Source organism: Silurus meridionalis, chromosome 28 (genome assembly GCF_014805685.1).
Source record: "Silurus meridionalis isolate SWU-2019-XX chromosome 28, ASM1480568v1, whole genome shotgun sequence".
Classification (NCBI taxonomy): domain Eukaryota; kingdom Metazoa; phylum Chordata; class Actinopteri; order Siluriformes; family Siluridae; genus Silurus; species Silurus meridionalis.
Window position 1 is genome coordinate 1,592,501 of NC_060911.1, and position 22,019 is coordinate 1,614,519.

Sequence of the window (22,019 nt, forward strand, 5' to 3'; positions counted from 1 at the left end):
CACACACACACACACACACACACACACACACATCTCCAGGATAGACCGAGGTACACACACACACACTAATATACACACTCTCATATATACACACATCTCCAGGATAGACCGAGGTACACACACACACACTCATATACACACATCTCCAGGATAGACCGTAGGTACACACACACACACACACACACACACACACACACACACACACACACACACACTCATATACACACACTCATATACACACATCTCCAGGATAGACCGCAGGTACACACACACACACACACACACACACACACACACACACACACACACTAATATACACACATCTCCAGGATAGACCGCATGTACACACACACACACACACACACACACACACACATATACACACATCTCCAGGATAGACCGCAGGTACAAACACACACAAAAGGTCCATTATAATGAAAAAAGTCCTTACTTTCCTATTACATTTTCACAAAGGTGTGTGTCTGTTTCTCACTCCTCTGTGTGTGTGTGTGTGTGTGTGTGTGTGTGTGTTGCAGGGGTCGGTGTCCAGAGTGGTATAACAAGCTGTACGGTCACCTGTGTGTCTCCGAACTTGTGCGACTACGAGACTCCTTCACCTGTCCACTGGACAAATAAACACACACACATACATACACCTGGAACAACGATGATGAAGATTCTCTATAAATCGCACACAGGCTTAAAAAAAAAAGCCTTTTGATCAGCTTCAAGCTACAGAGGTCCGAGGTCATGGCTTTGTACATACTAAGGTAAAAGGTCACATGACCGGGCCTGAGACTGGAACAGACCTGCTGCTGTGACACTATCGATGATGTCATGGAAGGACTTGAATGGGGGGGGGTGGGGGATGGAAAGGGGTTTGGGTCCTACTGCTTCTGAGAAGCAAGGTGTGTGTGTGTGTGTGTGTGTGTGTGTGTGTCTGCATGATTATATACAGCTCTTTCAGCATATCTGCCTGTATGATGGATGGATGGATGGAAGGATGGATGAATGGAGGTTGACAGAGAAGTGAGAGATGACTGAATCGGCAGTGGCTGGGACACTTAGAAAACGAAAGATAGAAAGAAAGAAACAACGAAAGACGAGCGAGAACGGCTTTCAATCCATCGCTTTCAGAAACTTGCGTACGCTTTTTTTTTTTCTCCTATTCGATGTACTTCCTGACCTTCTAGCTACTCTTAATAACCATAACCACACAGCTGTTGCCACGGTTACAGCTTATTAAACCCCCACCCCCACCCTGTTCTAGCCGGAGTTTGATTGACACGTTTCGTTTTATAGTCCACACACGTGAACTCAATGTTTGGTGGGTTCAATGTTTTTTTTTTTTTTTTCTTTTTTCTTTTAAACTGTTTTTTTTCCTTGTATTTTTCCCGATTAGCAGAATTCGGATTTGAATTTGGTGTGTTTAAAGATTCAAATCGTAATTTCTGCATGTCCTCATGGCTACACTCCGGCGTAGCTACATCATACTAGTATTATTATTATTGCTTTAGAAACCGGTTCTCTGTTTTTGTTTTCTGTAGATTTCTTGAGTATTTTGACAGAATTAACGATGGTTGTAATTGGAAAAAAAGAAACGCAGGAAGTGCTGGAGTTGAACAGAAGTAGGAGCTATTGAGCTAGTGATGAGAAGATACACGTAAAGAAAGAACTTTCGATTTGTGAAGACAAGAAGTGATGGAGAAATGTGAAGGGGGGGGGTGTTTTTTTGAGAGCTGGGTAGCTTTAAAGCACAATAGCAGCTGAGCTCAGCGGTATTTGTTGTATGTTTGGTCATTGGTGTGGCTCGTGGGTGTGGCCTCCCTGAGTTTTTTTTTTTTTTTTTTTTTTCCTTTTTTTTTTTTTGGAATTTTTTAAGTATACAATTTATAGACATTGGATTTATTTATTTTTTGTTGTATACTAAACTGTGTACATGCTACTCCACTGGCTATGTACTACACCAGAGGGAATTAAGTCCTTCCAAATATTTTCTTCATGTATATAAAAACCATTAGCAGTTCATTATAACCTTTTAGCTACTGCCGATGATTGTGGCTCCACCCCCTTCTAACGGACTCTTTAGTATCCAGTCTTGGTGTAAATGAAGTAATTCTGGGGAAAGAAAGAAATAAAAAAAACCACACTCAAACTTTACTTATAAAGTGAAAAGAAAAATCAAAAGCCGTTACAGAAACGCTGCTTGGGTTCATCTCTCCTCATTTACCAACAACAACATCTGGAAATAATCCTGAACACAGCATGTGTGTGTTTGTGTGTGTAAAAGCCGCCTGATCTGCTCCTGTGCCATAACCGTGTGTGTGTGTGTGTGTGTGTGTGTGTGTGTGTGTGTGTGTGTGTGTGTGTGTGTGTGTGTGTGTGTGTGTGTGTCAGTCCCCAAAACGCATGCCGTTTAATTTAAAGCTTTGTGTATTTAAACAGAAATATGAGTTTTATATCTTTTTATTTTATTGTAAATGTTAAAAACGCTTAAAGAAAACGGTTTATCTTTATCGTTAATATTATTTCTGTACAGATTACTCGCAAAGTGCACTATTAAACCTATCCAAATCTCATCTGCTGGGTGGTCATGGTCTTCCCCACACACACACACACACACACACACACACACACACACACTTCTACAATAACGAGGGGATGTATAATCTTGGACTCTCAGCCAACAGTAATGAAATTTCTCATATCCATACCATCATCCTGAAGCATCTACATTTGTTCTAAATGCTCTTCCTGATTGCCCTGTGCCTCGGCCTGGTCCTCCTCACCATCCTGATGTTTTATCTCCTGTCAGATGAAGGCATGAAGCTCTCCGTGTCCACATCTGTGCTTGTCTCACTCCTGGTCATTCAAGAGATCATCCTGTCCTTGTCCCAGGTGATTCTGATTGGTGAGCACCTACTCATCACCACTTTCTTTATCGTCGTCATCAACCTGCACCACACTGCCCCCTGCCTTTATGCAGACATGAAGCCACAGTGGAGACTGACGTGTAGGAGGAAAGGAGGACGAGTTCTGGGTCGCCATGTTGGACAAAGCCAGCAGCTCATTGGGCTGCACATTAGGAAAGAGCGGTTCATCATTTATTGAGATGTTTATGAGCCTGAGCAGGATTGTCTGCTGGAAAATCGGAGGGAATTCCAGAGAGCTTCTTGGTTCTTGATCAAGCAGACCAAGATGAGGAAGACCTGAAGATACGGGAAGATTTGTACAGATTAAACACAGTTGCACAGGTCGGAAGGAGGAAGTTCTCTGAAGGCTTTGGATAGGAGTCGAAGGATTGTGAGGGCAATTTGATAACTGCTCCAGAAGGTTCTGGAGAAAGGAATATATTGGTTGGTCTGGATCTAGTGGAACATCTTCCCAGAAGAGCGGGGGTTATTCTAACAGCAAATGGGACACAAATGTCGAAAGGGGTCTTCCGAAAACATGAATCTTATGTTTAGGAGTTCAAAAACCTTTTTTCTTTTTGGAGAAGCTGAGGTTCAGTAATCCTGATTCATGGTAAGCTGTCTCAGCTCAGGAAGTTCAGACCATCAATCCTGGTCATTTTATGGCACAATATGGAGAACAAAACATTTTCCCAGTGTTTCTGGCTTTTGTCTCCTGTTGGCTTTCCACTGTAAGACTGAATAGTCAGCATGTGCTTACTTTCATTATAAACGTTACTGTGCACGTGTTTTCAGGTCGTTTAAGACTGAAAGTTCATGACTCAGCTGTTGGATCAGATCTTCCTCACCGTCTCTGTACACGACACCGTCCTGATCTTCTCTCTGGTGCTGAAAAAAACCCAACAAAGCAGCTTTCCTTCAACACATGTCGCAATACAAACCCTATAACAACCACTCCTTCGATAAATCATGACAAACCTTTCAGATCAGACAACTTCGAAATCCTTCTCAATGTACAACCTGAACTTTAGAGAGATTCTCAGACCTGCGAAAATTCTCCTTTACATGAACACACCTCGGAAACATTACTAGCAATCCAGTCCTGGCCTTTACAGCAAATTCCAAACAAAAATACATCACCACTATTCTAGAACCTACACACTTCCATCATACCACATTCCAGCTATATTTTGAGCTAATTGAGAGAAATGCTGGAGGAGAAAGTGTGTGTGTGTGCTGGATTTGATGAAGAAATGATCTCCTCACTGCCCCGTATTTCTCCTACCATGGACAATGTTGAACCCAAAACATCACTGTGAGGCTCCTGGAGAAAATATATTCATCACGAATTAATCATTTTTAGGTTCTTTGTGTCTCTCCAACTATTGACATCATCTGCATTGAAAAGTGTAAATCCATCTGAATGCATGATTTTTTTCTATGTTGAATGACATTAAAGACTTGAACACTGGGAATATGCATTGGCTGGTTATTGGGTTTGTTCCTCAGGAGAACCAGTGAAGGTTCTATGTAAATAATATTGTAAGTTTGAGAAGAGAAATCCATCTCTCTCTCTCTCTCTCTCTGTGTGTGAAACGAAGAACATTCACTACTACAACTCAGCACAGGTGTGTGATCCTTACCCTCACTTTCCCCAAAGCTCCGCCCTCCATTCCCTTAACCACACCCACACAACACATAAGATCTGAAAATCATACCTGGTGGTTATTTCCACTTTATCCTGAGGAAACACAAACTTTTGCACCTGACTGTTAAAAATTCTACTTCATACTCAGGCTGCAGGTGTCACGTTTCTGTGCTACCTTCATGAAGAGAACATCTGCCCCCATTCTGAACTCAACACCAAAAGCATGAGCATGGATTTCAGATTAGCACCAAAAAGATGAAACAAATGACATCATCGATCCAATGAGCTCAATCCCAAACTAATCCCTACCTACTATCCAATTCAGGAATCAACCTGAGCTCATTCAAGACTCTGTGAGACCATAAACCTTGTTTTTTCTGTTCTCTGGAGAAGCTCAGATTATCACCAGAAACACTGGAAGCACCCAGGTGAAGCTCATTATTGTTAACACATGAGGCAGTTCTCATCGTTACACTTGGGGCTTCTTCTTACTGAGAGAAACCACAGGGAATCTGGGAACTAGGATTTTGGGAAGCTCAGTGGATCAAGTGTTAGCCTTTTGACTAGAACAAAATAAATTCAAATCCTGTGACCTTCAGCAAGGCCCTCAACCCTCATCTGCTCTGGTGTTTGAATGATATAATCTCAAGTTCCCCAGTATAGGCATCTGCTAAACACGGTAAGTGGATGTAATGAGTGTTTAATCATATGATCTTGTTGCATGGAAGCCATTTTTCAAGACAAAACTCCAATAAGCTGAAGGTCATACCAGCACTGTGATGGTGTGGTGGTTTGTGTCATGGTCTCTGCTGTATGATGTTGCCGGTTTGAATCCAACCTCTGACTTTTGTTTGGTCTCTTATGTGTAAGAACATAGAAGAAAGTAAAAAAACAATCACCAAATCCAGTCCTGTGATGGTGTAGTCGTTTTCGTCGTGGTCTCTGATCCCCGATATTAATGGTTCAAATCAAACATCTGAATTTAAACGATTATTATGTTTAAGAGAAAAGGAAGGAGAAAGCAGCATTCAAACACTCAGCAAGTATGAGATCCTGTGGCTCAATTGGATGGTTCAAACCCCAGTCAGGTCTCCAGGCTGTAAACACTGATGGTTGTGTGGAAGGTATCAGAGGGTGTAACCTGGACCAGGGGGGCATCTGAGCAGCTGCCCCCTGTAGGATCTGAGAAAATAAATGAATGTGGTTACGGATCAGAAATCTTTTTTTTTTATTGGTTTTAGACAAAAGAAATGTCTCCCTCTAGTGGACAACAACCACACTGTCCACACTGACCAGACGTGGGTCAGAAGAACGTGTTCAGAGTCGACGTGAAGATGAGGATGGTGTGGACTCCAGATACGGTGAGGAGCATCTACAGGAAGATCTGGTGCAAACCCTACAACTAAAGGGGTACTTCAAAATATTTGCACCTACAAACAAAGAAGTTGTTAAAAGTATGTGAAGCCTACAAATGAGCAGCAGTCAAAACATTCACACCCACAAATAAGGGGGTCGTTTACTCCTCAAATTTAAATATTATTAGCTTGTAGCATGCATTTGCTAAGCTAACGTCAAAACCCATGGAGATTTTCTACAAATGTTATTATTAAACCATTCAATCAAGAATATACATAATAAAATTATACAAATAAAGTGAAATATTGCAGTCACTCAGAGCACAATCCTCATCTGTTAGTATAGTTTTTTAATTTTATTTTCAACAACACTGCAAACAGTTTTCATTTCAAAATCACAGGATTCAACTGTTCAAACACAAATCCATAAAATAAAAATAAAAGAGTGTGAAGCTGTAATCTTATGCATCTCTGAAATCCGGTATAAAAAAATTATTCTGAACATAATTCATGTAATTCACTGACACAAGTTCAAGTTCAGACCATTTGTAGCTCATGGGGAGCCTCTGCTTAGCTCCGCCCCCCCAAGTGTTCCCATAGTAACATGATTGTAATTAAGCATCATAAAGTATAATTATAATATGAAGCGCATTGATGTGTTACTATTATTATTACTGTGTATAATCTACTCACATAATACACCAATCAGCTGTGCACATTCATACCTAGGTCGTGTGTGTGTGTGTGTGTGTGTGTGTGTGTGTGTGTGTGGTTAGTTACACTGAGTAGCAGCATCTCAACCTGAAATACTCTAATAAACAATTTGCTAGGAAACTGCTCAGAAAGAGAGACAGACAGACAGACAGACAGACAGATAGATAGATGATGTTCTGAGCAGAGGAGTGTTGTGTGGAATTAATGACTAAAACGAGTGTTATGATTATTTTGATTATAAAATGATAATGAAGAATATTTGATATTATTTGCAGGATGAACTCGTTATGAAAAACGTTCTGTTCTGGAGAGACGAGTGTGAGATCACCACGGCATGCAGGGGTTTGGACAGGCTCGGATATACGACTCCAACTTCCCCTTAGACACTTCCATCAGTGTAGTGTAAGTAGTTAACTGTGTGTGAGAGAGAGAGAGAGAGAGAGAGAGGGAAGAAAGAGAGAGAGAGAGAGAGAGAGAGAGAGAGAGAGAGAGAGAGAGAGGAGTTAGTTATAAAACACTGACACTGAAACTCGTTCCTCAGAACAAACTGAATAAACAACTCCTAATATTTTACCCTTCACACGTGTATCATTACACACACCATCTAACATGCAACTCTCCACTAAAGAGCCGTTACTATAGTAACCATAACACACAAACGTCAGACACGTGAGTAAAAAAAATATAGAGAGAAAAATCAAGCCACGACTTTCTGACCAATCAGAGTTCAGCAGCACTTATATAATAAACACATCACTCACCTTGTTCAGGACGGGTTTAGTGGACAGGACGTCATACACCGTCTTAATGGAGACATTCTGCAGGAGAAACACCACATATTTACACACACACACACAGGTAGGTAGGTAGGTGGGAATGTGGGTGGGTAGGTGGGTAGGTAGGTGATAAGTGGGTGGGTGGGTAGGTGGGTAGATGGGTAGGTAGGTGATAAGTGGGTGGGTGGGTAGGTGGGTAGATGGGTAGGTAGGACACTCACAGCCTGTGTGGTCTGGTTCATGCACTTCATGGCTGGGGTTCTACGGTCGTCAAGGAAAAGTGGCATCTTCCAGTGGTCATAATTTGTCTCCAACACGTACCAACGGCCATGCTGAACATCCAACCTTAACACACACACACACACACACACACAATTATTATATACTTAAATACAGTGAATAAAAATATTTAAATAGATATACAGTATATGACAGTGATGTATGTATGTGTGTGCATATGTATGTGTGTAAGTGTGTGTGTGTGTGTGTGTGTGTGTGTGCTCTCACTCCAGAGGGTTGAGGTTGTGTGTTCGGGAGCGGGTGATGATGCACGCCTCTCCACTCTGATTGCCTCCCAAAATGAAGTACGCAGGAGCCAACAGCTTTGTGTCCGAAAGCAGCTTCTTAGCCTCGGCATAGCTACAGTAGGTGCACACACACACAGACACACACACACACACGCCACAGCGTTACAGGAGAATAAGAATTCCAAACCTCTCACAGCAGGTGTAAAGAGCTACAAATGTAAGAAACCTGGAGATTGTTTTGTCTGTGATGCAGGAAGTTTCTGAGAAAGTTTTATGAAAGTGTGATTAAAGCAGGGGGTCTGATTCTATTTCATGCATTCTAAATTATTTACACGGTTTAAAGAGATTTTTTAATATACTCCTTCCAGCTTCTTATAAGATTCAGAATGTTTTTTGAGGTTATGCTCCTTCATGACATCATAAGGGGTGGATTTCTTTGTATGGACTCTTCTCCCGAAAGATTCAGCGGTTTTGATTAATTGGCACAGAGTGTCGATTGCTGAAACTATTATATATGCTATATATTGGCAAAAATCCACAGGGGTAGTTTTTCCGGGTTGCGTATGCTGCTGGAGCGCCTGGAGAACTAGAACCAGACCATGTTATTTTGGAAACGCTTACTGTTCTTCAACAGGACTTTTTAAGATTTATTTTTTTATTCATTTTGCATGTAACTGTTTTTATTTAGTTGTTGTTTTTTTAGACATCAATAAAATGTAATAAATAAATGAAAACATATTAATACTAATCAAACCTAGTTACCTAGTGGCGTTTTCTAAGACGGAACGAGTCAGAAAGCTCATCCATACGCCGTCTCTCTTCCCCAGAATCCACTCCAGAATACCTGCGCGCGCACACACACACACACACACACACACACACACACACACACACACACACACACTGAGCCCAAATTTGTTACATTTATTTGACATCTATTACATTTCTTAACTCAAATTTACAAATAAATCACACTGTAATAAAGAATGAGCAAAAAGATTATAATAAATAAATAAATACATTTTAAATAATTCTTATTGTTAATAAGTTCCAATGATGCAAAAGATTTACTGTAGATCTATTTTAAAGTAGTTCAAATTGGTGCCACATGGTGGAATTTGGGTCAATTTAGGTTTAGAGGAACGAGCAATGTTGAATAATTCTGGATTTTTTTCTCATGGATGAACAGATACCCCATAAAAGTGCTGATCTACAACAATTCCTCATCAGTGAAAAGAGTACTAATAATGAGTTTTTATATAAACTTAGATGAAAATGGGGTCTAAATCTGAATAAGTGGATAAAAGTTACATTGAATTTCAGTTATATTTCCTCTGTTTGGAGAGAGAAGGTAGGGAAGGATGAGACGTGACTCACCGATGTAGCCTCCATCCAAGCTGAATCTCTCGTTCATTGTGAGGGTGAACATGTACTACAGAGAGAGAGAGAGAGAGAGAGAGAGAGAGAGAGAGAAAGAGAGAGAGAGAGAGAGAGAGAGAGAGAAAGAGAGGGAGAAAGAGAGGAGAGAGAGAGAGAGAAGAGAGAGAGAGAGAGAGAGAGAGAGAGAGAGAGAGAGAGAGAGAGAGAGAGAGAGAGAGAGAGAGAGACAGAGAGAAAGAGAGAGAGAGAGAGAGAGAGAGAGAGAGAGAGAGAGAGAGAGAGAGAGAGAGAGAGAGAGAGAGAGAGAGAGAGAGAGAGAGAGAGAGAGAGAGAGAGAGAGAGAGAGAGAGAGAGAGAGAGAAAGCGAGAGGAAGTCATGAGGTTTTTTTATGCAGAACTGAAAGTCGTGATTTACAACAGTTAAAAAAACCTGAGCACAGGGGTCATGTGAACTGTGTGTGTGTGTGTGTGTGTGTGTGTGTGTGTCTCTAATCTTGTTCCTCACACTTTTTAACGATTCTGTTAAAAAAGCGTGTTTGCAGTAAAGTGATAAGACGTTCAGAAGCACAGTGTCTAAAGTTAGCGCAAGTGAAAGGTTCCGTGTGTGTGTGTGTGTGTGTGTGTGTGTGTGTCAGCTGACATATGTGTATTTGCTTTATCAACCACACTGTGGGTGAAGCAGCGTGAGGTGAACATGTGGTTAGCGTGTATTGTTGTGATTGTTTGCACATCCATTACACTGCATTACAGTCTGATTAGCTCCTCTTATACTCAATAATGCACATGTTAGCATTCATTATGCTACGCTTCACAGCTCTACTGCGCTAACAGCAGCTAGAAAATTCCACTACGACACGCTAACATAATTTACTGGTTGATCTATTTAAACATTCAGGCATCCACTATTTATTGAGAATTTATATGTTCTAGAATTAGAAAGGTGTGCGTTACAGGTCGGACGCCGGTGAGCATGCCCACGTAGCCGGCAAAGTTTGTGGATTGGAACACGGTGCTGTTGTTCCTCCGGAAATCCACGTTCACCACAAGAGGCTTCAGCAGCTCTGTGATCACCCATGACTGGTTCTTGATGTCCCAGCTACACATCCACACAAATGCATAGACACAAGTTAAATCCAGGATTCGACTGAATCTTCATGCTGCGTTTTATGTTTGGTTTTTTTTAAGTTATAAACGAGAAAGCTGGAAAAAAAAAAAGCCCTGACCCCATAAAAAGCCCGAAGTCCAAATTCCGAGCATGAATGAGGTTTCCTGAAAAGTAGAAACATACAAATCTCAACACACACACACTCTCAATACACCATTACTTCATTGGTTCTTTTCCTCTAACAGCATGTCCAGATGAATTTTGTTCCTTGTGCACTACAGCAATTTGGCTGCGGGTGAAGGGCCCTGCTTAAGGCCCCAGCAGTGGCACATTGGTGGTGCTGGGATTCAAACTCACAACCTTCCGGTCAACATCTTATCCACTGAGCTGCCACTTCCTCATTTTTATTATCCTCAAATAATTTGATTCTACGCTACAGCAAAAACGGAGCAGAAACTTGAAACATATATAAATAACTGGTACTGGAGACTCCTTCCATAAAGGTCAAATCATCTTCACCATATTGTACACGCAGTTCTCAATCTGCTCCCGATTAGCTTCTGCCCAGCCCACCCTGAGGCTGTGCTGTTACCATAGAAACGATAACGAGCGACTGTCATAGCTGGTGTTCCAGAGAATCTATCGACCAATCCGAATCGAGAATTTGACAGCACTGTGGAATACGCTGATGATTATTCTGAATTGCTTACCATCAGGATCTTCAGCGACCAGTGAAGTGCACACGGTGAAGATCTCGTAGAAAATGTTGAAAAGAACGACCTCGCCTTCAAAATGAAGAAAAAAAGGGAATTATACTCACACCTGAGAGGAAGATTGCAGTAAAAAGGAAAAAGATATTAATAATAGAATTTAATAATAGAATTTCCTACCCAAAGGAACTCCGGAAGCTGCTGCGATTCCTTTGATTTCTTCGTTGAAAGGATACGGGAGAGTGTCGACCATCAAGGGCTAGAAGACAAACGTATAACAAACCCTTCATTACGTCACCAAGGGAACCTTGCCTACAACAAGCGTATCGAGAACTCTACAGTCTCCGGTTACGTCTGTTAACTTTACTGCCTTCTTGATCCTGAACGATCATCTTTTCTGAATGCACTTACCAAAGCCTTGTCAATGAGCTCCTCAAGGCGGCCACTAGGGACAAACTCATCTGCCAGATCTTTGATGGCCTGAACCATGTTTATCAGCTAAATGGGGGAAAGAAACACAAGGAGAAAATTTTACACTTCAAATGTTTGTGCAGATGTGGAGTTTATCACCATCAAATATTGTGGTTACAGTAGTTTGTTAATGGTTATTCAAATTGATCTTGATCTGAATTTGATCCCAGTTACTGAAATTGCTCCATGTTCTGCATATCCATCTGAGAAACCAATAAAAAATTTGGATTTGAGCATGACACCGACACCAACACTGGTATCAGGTAACAATAAAACATTGGCGGTCCACTGCCAGTCAAACACCGACGCTACCTTCAGGTACCCACCAAACACCGACCCCTCCTTCAGGTACCCGCCAAACACAGACGCTACCTTCAGGTACCCGCCAAACACCGACCCTACCTTCAGGTACCCGGCAAACACAGACGCTACCTTCCGGTACCCGTCAAACACCGACACTACCTTCAGGTACCAGTCCAACATGACGCTACCTTCAGGGACCAGTCAAACATCAACACTACATTCAGGTTGTAGTCCAACACAAGTGAACACTACCTTCAGGTACCAGTCCAGCACAGAAACTGACACTACCGCCAGGTGGTCGCCCATCACCAACACTAAAGATCCCAAAACCAGAGCCTGTACAGCACAAGTGATCACACAGAGCTCAGCTTACCTCATTCTTCTTATCCGTGATGATTTCTGTCCATCGTTTGCTGGGGAGCAAGTCAAGGTCAACGGTGTACCAAGTAACTGCACCTTTAAACCTGAGGACAGAAATAAACCTTTAGACCGATCTAAAGTTTGACGTGCTGTTCTACAATAAATCAAACTCGTTGAACTCTGTGTTAATTTAAAGTACTTTTTATCCATTTACAGTTACACTGTAGGGACGCGGAACACCAGTGAAACACCTTCCTGTTCTCACGCGTGATGTGTTTCTTACTGACAGCATGTGATATGTCAGTGTCGCAATAATATGATGTACGGGACTTACGTTGGGCCGTTGGGTGGATACATCCCTGTCCGACAGTCCTCTGTGAACTACACACACACACACACACACACACACACACACACACACACAAATATGAATTAGTACAGTGATAAACACCCAGACAGAGAAACACACAGGCATCCATGGGTTTTAAGACATAGATGGACACAAAGTCCAAAGTAAGACATATAGATTGTAACACACACACACACACACACACACACACACACACACAAACACAAACACAAAAATAAATGAGTACAGTGATAAACACCCAGACAGAGAAACAGACAGGCATCCATAGTCTTACATAGATGGGCACAAAGTAAGACATATAACCCACACACACACACACACACACACACACACACACACACACACACACACACAGAACAACAGATACATATAGAAATATACAGAAAACACAACGTCTCATTTCACTGTGTACCGCTTCTGCAATATCACACACACACACACACACACACACACACACGTTCAGTAACAATTGTAACTCACCGGAGGGACATACTGCATTGACACGCAGCTGAAAACACAGAACACACACACGACTCGGAGGAACATCGCGGCAATCGAAACACTCGAAGAAACACACACCACACACTCGACACACTCGACACACTGCACACACTCGACACACTGCGCACACACACTACACAGCACCGAAAACCGGCTCCGTCTCACGCGCCCGCAGTGTCATCAACACGGAAGTGTGTGTGTATTTGTGTGTGTGTGTGTGTGTGTGTGTATACAGTGCGCGTGACGGTGCGGAATGAACCAATCCATTCCATGGAGGTGTGTGTGTGTGTGTGTGTGTGTGCGTAAATAAACAAAAGGGTATTATTAATTAATTAATTATTAAAAAAAAAATAATGGCGTAAAAATGCAGTTTTGTTTATTAGTCAATGAATCTGTTAACTATCAAGTGTACATAATTAAATAAATAAATAAACAAACAAATAAATAAATGTATTTATTCTATTAACAGTTCGACCAGACAAAACAAAAAAAAAAAAAATACAAATAAATAATGAAACGAAAACATTGACAAATAAATAAATAAACAAATTTAAAAGAAAAAACATTAATTTATTAAAATTAAAATGGAAAAGTAAAAAAAATAAATGAATAAATAAATAAATAAATAAGCAGGGGTTTAAACACAGTGTTGAAGGACATTAAACAAATTAAAATCCTTCCTTTGTTTGAACGCAGACCCAAACCCTTGTTCCAGCTTGACAAAACCAGCTCCATGAAAAAAAACTTTCTTTCGGCTTCTCCCATTAGGGGGCGCCACAGCGGATCATCCGCATGTTTGATTTGGCACGTTTTTATGCTGGATGCCCTTCCTAACGCAAGCCGGGCTTGGGACCGGTACTAAGAGTAGCTGGGGTCGGTTCCCTGACCGGGGATCGAAACCGGGCCGCAGCGGTGAAAGCGCCGCATCCTAACCACTAGACCACCAGGGGTAAACCAGCTCCATGAAGATCTGCTTTATATGGGTTGGAGTAGAAGATCTCCTGCTATAGAACTATTGAACATATTTAAGATGATTTTTTCACGCTGACTGCACCCCAGGCCTCCTCACCTCACCTACATCAGTACCACACTTTACTAATACCTCTGTAGATGAATGAATCTCACACAAATCTCCACAACATCTAGTGGAACATCTTCCCAGCATAGAGGAGTTTGTTATAACAGCTAATGGGGACTGATGACCTCTTTATTTCACCACCCCTCCGCTGTAAAACTTTAAACGAGTTTATTAACAGCATGTCATTTCCTGCTTCACCTGACCAAAGTACACAGGGTTCAGAAGGACACGGTGCAGAGGATGAACGAAGGAGGAAGGAGGACAAATAGGTGAAGAAAGTGAGTCCTGGCTGAGGTTTTTATTAAGAGATATATATTGTGGATATTTTCCTCTTGCTCGATGTGCAGCTTATTTCACATTAACTCACTGTTTACTTTTCACTGTTGTGAAAAGTTAATGTTTAGGTTTATGATCCGCAGCCATGATACTGATCTGCATTGCGTCTCTTCTCGCCTGTTCAGCAGCAGGTAAGAAAACATTTCCACCAGACCTGTGCGACTCAAATGTCTACAAACGAATGAACTAGTAAATATACAAATTATTAACGCGTGAATGCAAAACACTACGTTATTCCTAAGATCAGGATCGAACTCAGAAATTGTGCATGGACGTGAACGCTAAACAAAATTCCTGCTGCAATTTAAAAACCTTCGACAGTGAGAAGAACCTGTGGTGGATTGAGCTGTCATTTTAATACTCACTTTAATTTACTGCATTTGGCATCTTTACACTGTGACTTACATTCATCTCAATTGCTCAAATGAGCAGCTATGCGATTAAGGGGGCCCTGGGAGCCTTGCTCAGGGGCCCATATTTGGCGGCATTATGTGTGAGTTTTTACCTTACGACCTTCAGATCTAAATCCAATGCCTTTACCACTAAACTACCACCTTCCCTCCAGTTCCAACTTCTCCTTCTCTGGAGAAGGTCATAAGTTCCAATCCCAGCCACACCAAGCTGCCACTCCTGGACCCCTGAGTAAAAAAAACAATGTTCTTGGGGGAACCTTGAGTATTCGAGCAACCTGTTATACAGGTGACATCTAGGATACCTGGGGAGCAATGGGGCAAAAGCACGTTTGTTGGACAACAGAAACAGACCAAGAGATGGTCCAGTGTTTTAGTCTGCCCTAAGTGCCCTGCCATCAGGCTATAATAAGCCGTCTTCATAACAGTTCCTGATGGCACTTTGGTACTAACAACTGAGTTGTCTTTTCCTTGTGTCCAACAGTATGTAGCCAAGCCGGTAAAAACCTGGGGACTTCGGGACTGAATACTACAGCAGGTTATTAAATCAAAGCTTCTGAACCATGAGCTGGAGAGCAGTGGGCTGGGAGGGGGTACCTGCTTAGAATCTGGAGGACAGAAATCTTCTGAAAATTAAAACTCATTGTTTAACGCTTTGAAGGTTGTGAGATAAAATCCCAGAATAACTAATCTGCATAATGTTGGATTCTTAAACATGCCCTCTAGAGGCACTTAAGGGTAGGACAGTGTTAGTAAAGTGACTAATTAAAAGTGCTTAAAATTGTGTTTGTTTCTGCTCCCCAATTCTATCATTCTTTCACACAGAGTTCTCCATAGTCGTCCCCAAAGCGCCAGTCTCAGCATTTTTGGGTTCTTCAGTCATCCTGCCCTGTAATCTATCTCCATCTATAAATGCCAGAACTTTTGAAGTTCGCTGGTACAAGAATGGTGAGCATGAAAAGCCGGTTCTGTTCTACAAAGAAAAAAAGAACACTGGACAAAGCCAAGACAGGGACAGAGTGTCTCTGATTGGGGAGCTGGACAACAGGAATGTGTCTCTGAAACTGGACCACCTCACAATGGCTGACAGCGGGGAATATACCTGCTTTGTCAAGAGCCTCAGTTGGTATGAGAAGGGCAGCATGAACCTGGCTGTAAAAGGTACGAGAAGATACAACAAACTCACACAACAACTGGTTATGAAAACTACTGGCATGTGCCATGTAGACTCAGAGAGTATCTTGTAATTCCTTTTGTCTTTCCCTGGTTCTTCATTCAACAAACTCACTATGTTCACCCCAGTACTAGGTTCTACACCCCTCCTCTTATATCATGAATCTGTGGAAAAAATGAATGTTACCTGTAGATCATTTGGGTGGTCTCCCAAACCCACACTCACCTGGAGAGACAGTACAGGACGAGAACTCCCCAACACCCACACAAAGTACACAACTGGTATGTGATTCAATGGAATTCATGTTTTTACAATAGACATCGTCTCACAGATGTTTCTAGAATTATTGATGTGATATTGGGGGGACACCAGGTATGAAATAATTTGCAGATTGATGGACCTGCCATTGGAGATTAAACAATAAACAGACCCCGAACTGAAAAGCAGTATTCTAATGGCTTTTCATTGTTTTTTCTTTGTGACATTTATAGGTAACTCCAGTAAAGTATTACCATTGATGAGGAACAAAAAACCACATGACCCTTAAGCAGTAGAGACCCTTAGTGAGGTTCCTTATAGACAGTGCCTATGAGTTTCTCCCCAAAAAAAGTTACTAATTACGTTACTTAGTTACTTTTTATGGAAAGTAATGCGTTATATTACTTTTGCGTTACTTTTGCGTTACTTGTATCTCTTTCACGCCTTACAGGTGTAACAGGTGTAATATAGATAAGTTCCATTAAGAAATAAGTTATATTAGGGCAAAAGACATTTCTTACACATTTAAAATGCTTGATAACTTCTGAGAACAATAAGATGATCAACTAAATTTTAACCATAAGGCTGAACACTTTCCAGTCGCACTTCTGTACACTGCTTTTTAATCTGCCTCGCCGTCAGGAATGTAACTATCGCTCGTGTTTATAAGGTTAAGGGTGTGGGCTGCACACCGGTGATGTGGAGGGAGAACATACCTTTCACTGTCATCTCATAAAACATCATGCAATTCAGTAAATATGACCTCGTCCTCGTCTACATCATTCTCTGCTTCATCATCAGCTTCAAACATTCTGAACGATTTTACAAAGTTTGCGCTTTTTAGTGACCGTGGCAGTTAACAGGAGCTTTTCACCAACACATAATCTACACTTCACCATTATTCCTTTCTCCTTTTCCTCCACTATTTCACAATAATAAGAACACTTCCATCACAGTGATGTAATGCTCTGGTCTTCCATCTCTGCTTCTGACCAGCTTCTGTTCCCGCGGCTCGCACGTGTGACTGCGCGATTCTACGTGACTACGTTCATTTTAATTCAGTATTGATTTTTTTATGCAAAATAATTTAACTGAAAAGAAACTTGCATTACTTTAAAAAAAGTAACTCAGATATTAATGTGTACATTTATAAAGTAACGCACTACTTTACTCGTTACTCCAGAAAAGTCATATTATTACGTAACGCACGTTACTTGTAACGCGTCACCCCCAACACTGTATACAGATAACTATATAATGCAAACTCTCTATTACTCACTTTAACTTGTGTGTTGAATGCAAGATGGTTTAAAAAAAATGTATTGATGTCTATACATTGTTTATCGTCTCCAGAATTATTCAATTTGACATCAAATACAAGAAGAACAGAGAACAGCATTAATTCTACGCATTAATATCCACTGAGTTTGTTACCTACAAACCATCTAAAGCTTGTGGATTCTAGTGTTTGGTGTGTTTAAAATTATACTCCCATTTTCTTTCTTTCAGACTCTGAAGGGTTGGTGAATGTGAGCTCATGGCTGCTTTTTTCTCCATCTGACTCCGAGTGGATCTCCTGTACTGTGGGTTTAAACCTTCAGGAAATCAAAGAGAGCAGAATTGTACCAATGAAAGGTAAGCGATCTTTCAGTATGCAGTACGCTGTTGGAAATTAAACATAGAAAATGTTATTCCAAGTATCACTTGGAATGGAGCATTTGGTATATGTTTCACCAGGACAACAAGCCTATATGACTATAGCTTTAAAAACACAGTCTATGGGAAGAGTGGAAACACAGAATCTTGTTTAGTTTTTGAGACACAAACAGCACAACATAACACTCAAGAATTGAACAGTGAATTACTGAAAAAACCTTCTGTCAACAAAATGTCCAAATGTGCCACTTTAACAGAAGAACTTTTACTGTATAAGATGGAGATCAGAAGAGTAGATGTGATCAGACTCCCTCACCCCCACAATCACACATGGAGATGGGGGCTTAATGGTTTGGGATTGTTTTGGAGCAGAGAAGATTCCAGAAATAGTCTGGAAAGTGAAAGGAATTATGAACTAACATGGCTCCCGTTCCATACTTCAACACCATCCAGTTCCGTCTGGACTGCGGATTATTGGAACTGACTTTACTGTACAACAAGACGATGAGCCGAAGCGCTGAGTTCATTGAGTGTTATTTAGAGAGTAAACACTGGAGTGATATCTATCATGGAATGACCTGCCCAGTCACCACACCTCAATCCTACTGAACTGCTCTGAGATGAACAAGAAAAATCCAACTAATAAAGAACATCTTGGGAGAGTTTTATAAGAGACACGGCAAAGTGTTTCAGCTAAATGTTGGAGAAATGGACTGTCCACACGCTAGGACTGTCCACAAGCTGTTCTTCATGCTGGACATCTGGACATTAATTTGTTTGGTCTATGAAAATCTTCAGACGGTTACATTATGAAATTAGTTGCATAGAAACAAAAATAACATGCATTACACTTTTAACAGATAGGGTTCATGAAGGTAAATTATAGGGCACTGTAACTAACTAAATTAACTCTAAAAGCGAATTAAAAGAATTCTGGTTCTCCAGATGTATTTTAGAAATGCAAATGAAAGAATATATATTTTCTTTTTCTTTGATAAACCAGAACAACAGAATTCAGCATGGAGAATCTTTGACTTTAATGCCATTCAGATATATTCTAATATACCTTGATTCTTAACCAATGGGGATCTTTTGGCAGGATTCTGGATGGAAGCGTTCATCTCGACTCTTGTGCTTTCATTAATTGTCATCATCACCTACACTGTTCTTCTGATTTTATTCAGAAAAGGTATGTGATGGATTCCCAGTTACCACCTGAAAATGTATTAATTTCCAATAGCAGTATACACTGAAATGACTCTTTATTTTTAACGTCTATTTACAATTACAGCATATGTTTTATATCAGCCATAAATGTATATAAATCTCATGTTATATCAGCTATAAAGGGTATAATTTCCAATCCTCTTGATTAGACAGAAAAATGCACCTTGGAATTTTCTCAGGAAACTGCAAAATGAAAACAACTCTGTTGAAGGGTTTCCTATAAATAAAAGAAAATACAGTACGTCATCTTATGGAAAAGATCTAAATCAGGATTGAGGAAAGCACTGCAGTACATTAATACTCGTAATGTACTCGTCTTTTCTTGAAACAGGTTTACTTCCGCACTGTTCGTCTCACAAGAATGCGAAAGCAGCAGGTAACAAATATTCCTCTCCACCGCATTCTCCGAGTCAATGCGTAATAATGTACACTAGTAATCTGTATTTCTTTCATTTCTCACATGCAGATAGTTCTCATGAATCCTTACCTGCAGAGACAATGCCTCTTAATGCTATCGAGAACACAACACAAGGTCATTTCTATATTTTTTTTCAGTCTACAAATTACACATATAAAACTGCCATTGCAGGAGGGGTAGAAGTGTAGAGTTTATTTACTTCTGTTCACACACACAAAAAAAGGAAAATACTCCATGTCAAGTGTCTCTTTACAGATATCAAGTCTTAGAAAAGCAAATATAAAGGTACATCAGCCCCTAACTCATCTTTTCTTAAATTTGATGTCCATTCACTTGAATGTCTCCTAAATTAAACCTAAATATTTGTTTTTTTTTATCAACAGTGATTCTCACATTGGATCCATCATCAGCTTCCAAACGTCTAAAAGTGTCCAAGGATGGAAAAGGAGTTCAGTGTGTAAAACCATACAGTGATTCTGAAGGTACATTTCCTCATGTTGTGAGTAAAGAGGAGTTCAGCTCAGGAAAGCACTACTGGGAAGTGATGGTGTGGGACAAAACACATTCTGCAAAACTGAAGTCATCATGGAGTGTAGGAGTGATTCAGAAACCCCACTCAGAAAACATCTACAAAGCTCTGTGTTATGAACAAGGCACAGGGTTATTTTCTAATGATCATGATTTCAAGAAACAATCCACTAAATATTCCACCACAAAATTAGGAGTGTGTTTAAACTGTGACGGTAAATCTCTTTCCTTTTTTGATGGAGATAAAACCTCCAATAATCATCTCTATGATTGTAACATACCACCTGGCACATATTTAGCATTCTTTAGTCCAGGAGCGAAAGATCCACAACCTCTCACAATTGTAAACTAGCATGAAAACGTAATTTGTGATAAAAACCAGAGGAGGGAAGTAATGAAGTACAAATACTTCGTTACTGTACTTCAGTAGATTTTTCTGGTATCAGTACTTTACTCCACTATTTATTTTTCAGACAACTTTTTACTTTTACTCATTACATTTTTACACAAATATCTGTACATTTTACTTCTTACATTTTCAAAACAGACTCTTACTTTAGTTTTAATCCATTGATTTGTTGAAATTTTTTTTTTTTTTTCACTGGGCGCCGATTTCAGCCGAACAACCGATTTCCTGTTACTGCGCCAGTTCACCAGTTCAATCCACTGGTGTATAAAGTCCTGACTCTCACTCACCCCAGAAGGCAGTAAGAAGTTTGGGGTTAATGTGGATGAGACAGAGGGAGTCAGTGATTTAAAACATGACTGGGAACAGACACATTCCTGATCATCATCATCTTTTCTCTGCTTGTGTTCTATATGTGGATCTTCAGCCTGGACACATTCATTAGGTACAACATTTTTAATTAGTTTTGTATTAATATATATATATATATATATATATATATATATATATATATATATATATATATATATATATATATTTGGCTGTCAAAATTTAAATTATTTTAAAAATTTTTTCCTTTCTTTACTTAGATATAAAATAAATAAATTAACTCCAGATAAAAATATTTTTAATCAGTAAACTTTTGTTTTATTTCTGAGTCTTAAATAATTAAACACCAAATCCGCCATGTTTTACACAATTTACCCTCTGGGTGGCGTTTTGTGGGTTTTTCCCTCATAATGGCGACACAAATTTAAATCACTGTCTTTATTGATCGTACAGATAAAAACAATACATCATTTAAATCTGTAAAATGTCTATAATTTTATATATAAAAGCTTCCTGACTTGACTTTACAAGGTGCATTTTCTCCGGTATCACATCATTAACTGTCCGTGTGGAAACATAGCAAAGGCTCTTAATGATGTCCACACGTCTCTGCACTGATATAGCCTTTATATTTAATCACTGTACATATGCTTACATACATATCACATGCTGTACATATGATACATGTTTAACACCTCCAAGCTGCCAGTTTTGGGCACCTGAGCAAGCACTTAACTCACTACTGCTCATTTAGTAAATGAGATCATTAAGAGTCGCTCGGGAGAAACACTTCCAACAGGAAGTGGCTATATCTCGCTATCTTTGTCTCTCTATTTTCTCTATCTAATTGTCTCTGTGTCTCTTTTAGTAAATGTCTCTGTCTCATTGTATATGTTTCTCTCTTGCTGTCTCTCTATTTGTTTCTCACTCTTTCTAAAGCTGTGTCTGTGTCTCTTTGTCTTTGTCTCTGTCTTTCCTGCTTATTTACATGTCTAACAAAGTTTTGAAGTAATGCCATTAGCGATCTATGATGAAAGACTTTCCTGGTTCGATTCTTACCTCTAGT

At 40.2% G+C, this 22,019-nt stretch overlaps 3 protein-coding genes across 9 annotated transcripts in view; 2 read left to right on the forward strand and 1 right to left on the reverse strand.

Moving 5' to 3' along the window:
• The window catches only part of dlc1 (DLC1 Rho GTPase activating protein), an 83,637-nt gene extending 70,200 nt beyond the window's left edge, over window positions 1–13,437 (forward strand). For 4 of the 5 annotated variants that reach the window (XM_046843364.1, XM_046843366.1, XM_046843365.1 and 1 more), the window contains one exon: window positions 537–2,579. In XM_046843364.1, coding sequence (XP_046699320.1) covers window positions 537–636 — 100 coding nt within the window. In that variant the 3' untranslated portion in view covers window positions 637–2,579. Of the gene's footprint in view, window positions 1–536; window positions 2,580–13,408 lie in introns of those variants that run through there. The other variant, XR_006924885.1, reaches the window with a different exon arrangement.
• On the reverse strand, window positions 6,251–13,346 carry asah1b (N-acylsphingosine amidohydrolase (acid ceramidase) 1b). Its single transcript, XM_046843369.1, has 14 exons — window positions 13,112–13,346; window positions 12,596–12,642; window positions 12,275–12,365; window positions 11,539–11,625; window positions 11,308–11,386; window positions 11,128–11,202; window positions 10,536–10,581; window positions 10,264–10,408; window positions 9,310–9,364; window positions 8,695–8,776; window positions 7,913–8,044; window positions 7,627–7,750; window positions 7,391–7,447; window positions 6,251–7,043 (listed from the first exon to the last, which is right to left on the reverse strand). The coding sequence occupies exons 1-14, from the start codon at window positions 13,175–13,177 to the stop codon at window positions 6,954–6,956; spliced, it is 1,176 nt and encodes a 391-aa protein (XP_046699325.1). The 5' UTR covers window positions 13,178–13,346; the 3' UTR covers window positions 6,251–6,953.
• Window positions 13,438–14,427: 990 nt separating the features above from the next.
• On the forward strand, window positions 14,428–20,715 carry LOC124381594 (butyrophilin subfamily 1 member A1-like). 3 transcript variants are annotated; one of them, XM_046843371.1, is made up of 10 exons: window positions 14,428–14,488; window positions 14,604–14,677; window positions 15,782–16,117; window positions 16,259–16,411; window positions 17,898–18,023; window positions 19,144–19,233; window positions 19,603–19,647; window positions 19,738–19,803; window positions 19,945–19,974; window positions 20,073–20,715. In XM_046843371.1, exons 2-9 carry the CDS (start codon window positions 14,632–14,634, stop codon window positions 19,956–19,958), a joined length of 876 nt encoding a protein of 291 aa, XP_046699327.1. In that variant the 5' UTR covers window positions 14,428–14,488; window positions 14,604–14,631; the 3' UTR covers window positions 19,959–19,974; window positions 20,073–20,715. The 3 variants fall into 3 exon arrangements, 1 of the variants encoding a protein (XP_046699327.1); XR_006924886.1 differs by having other exon boundaries at window positions 19,738–19,974; XR_006924887.1 differs by lacking the exon at window positions 16,259–16,411 and having other exon boundaries at window positions 19,738–19,974.
• Window positions 20,716–22,019: the final 1,304 nt, after the last annotated feature.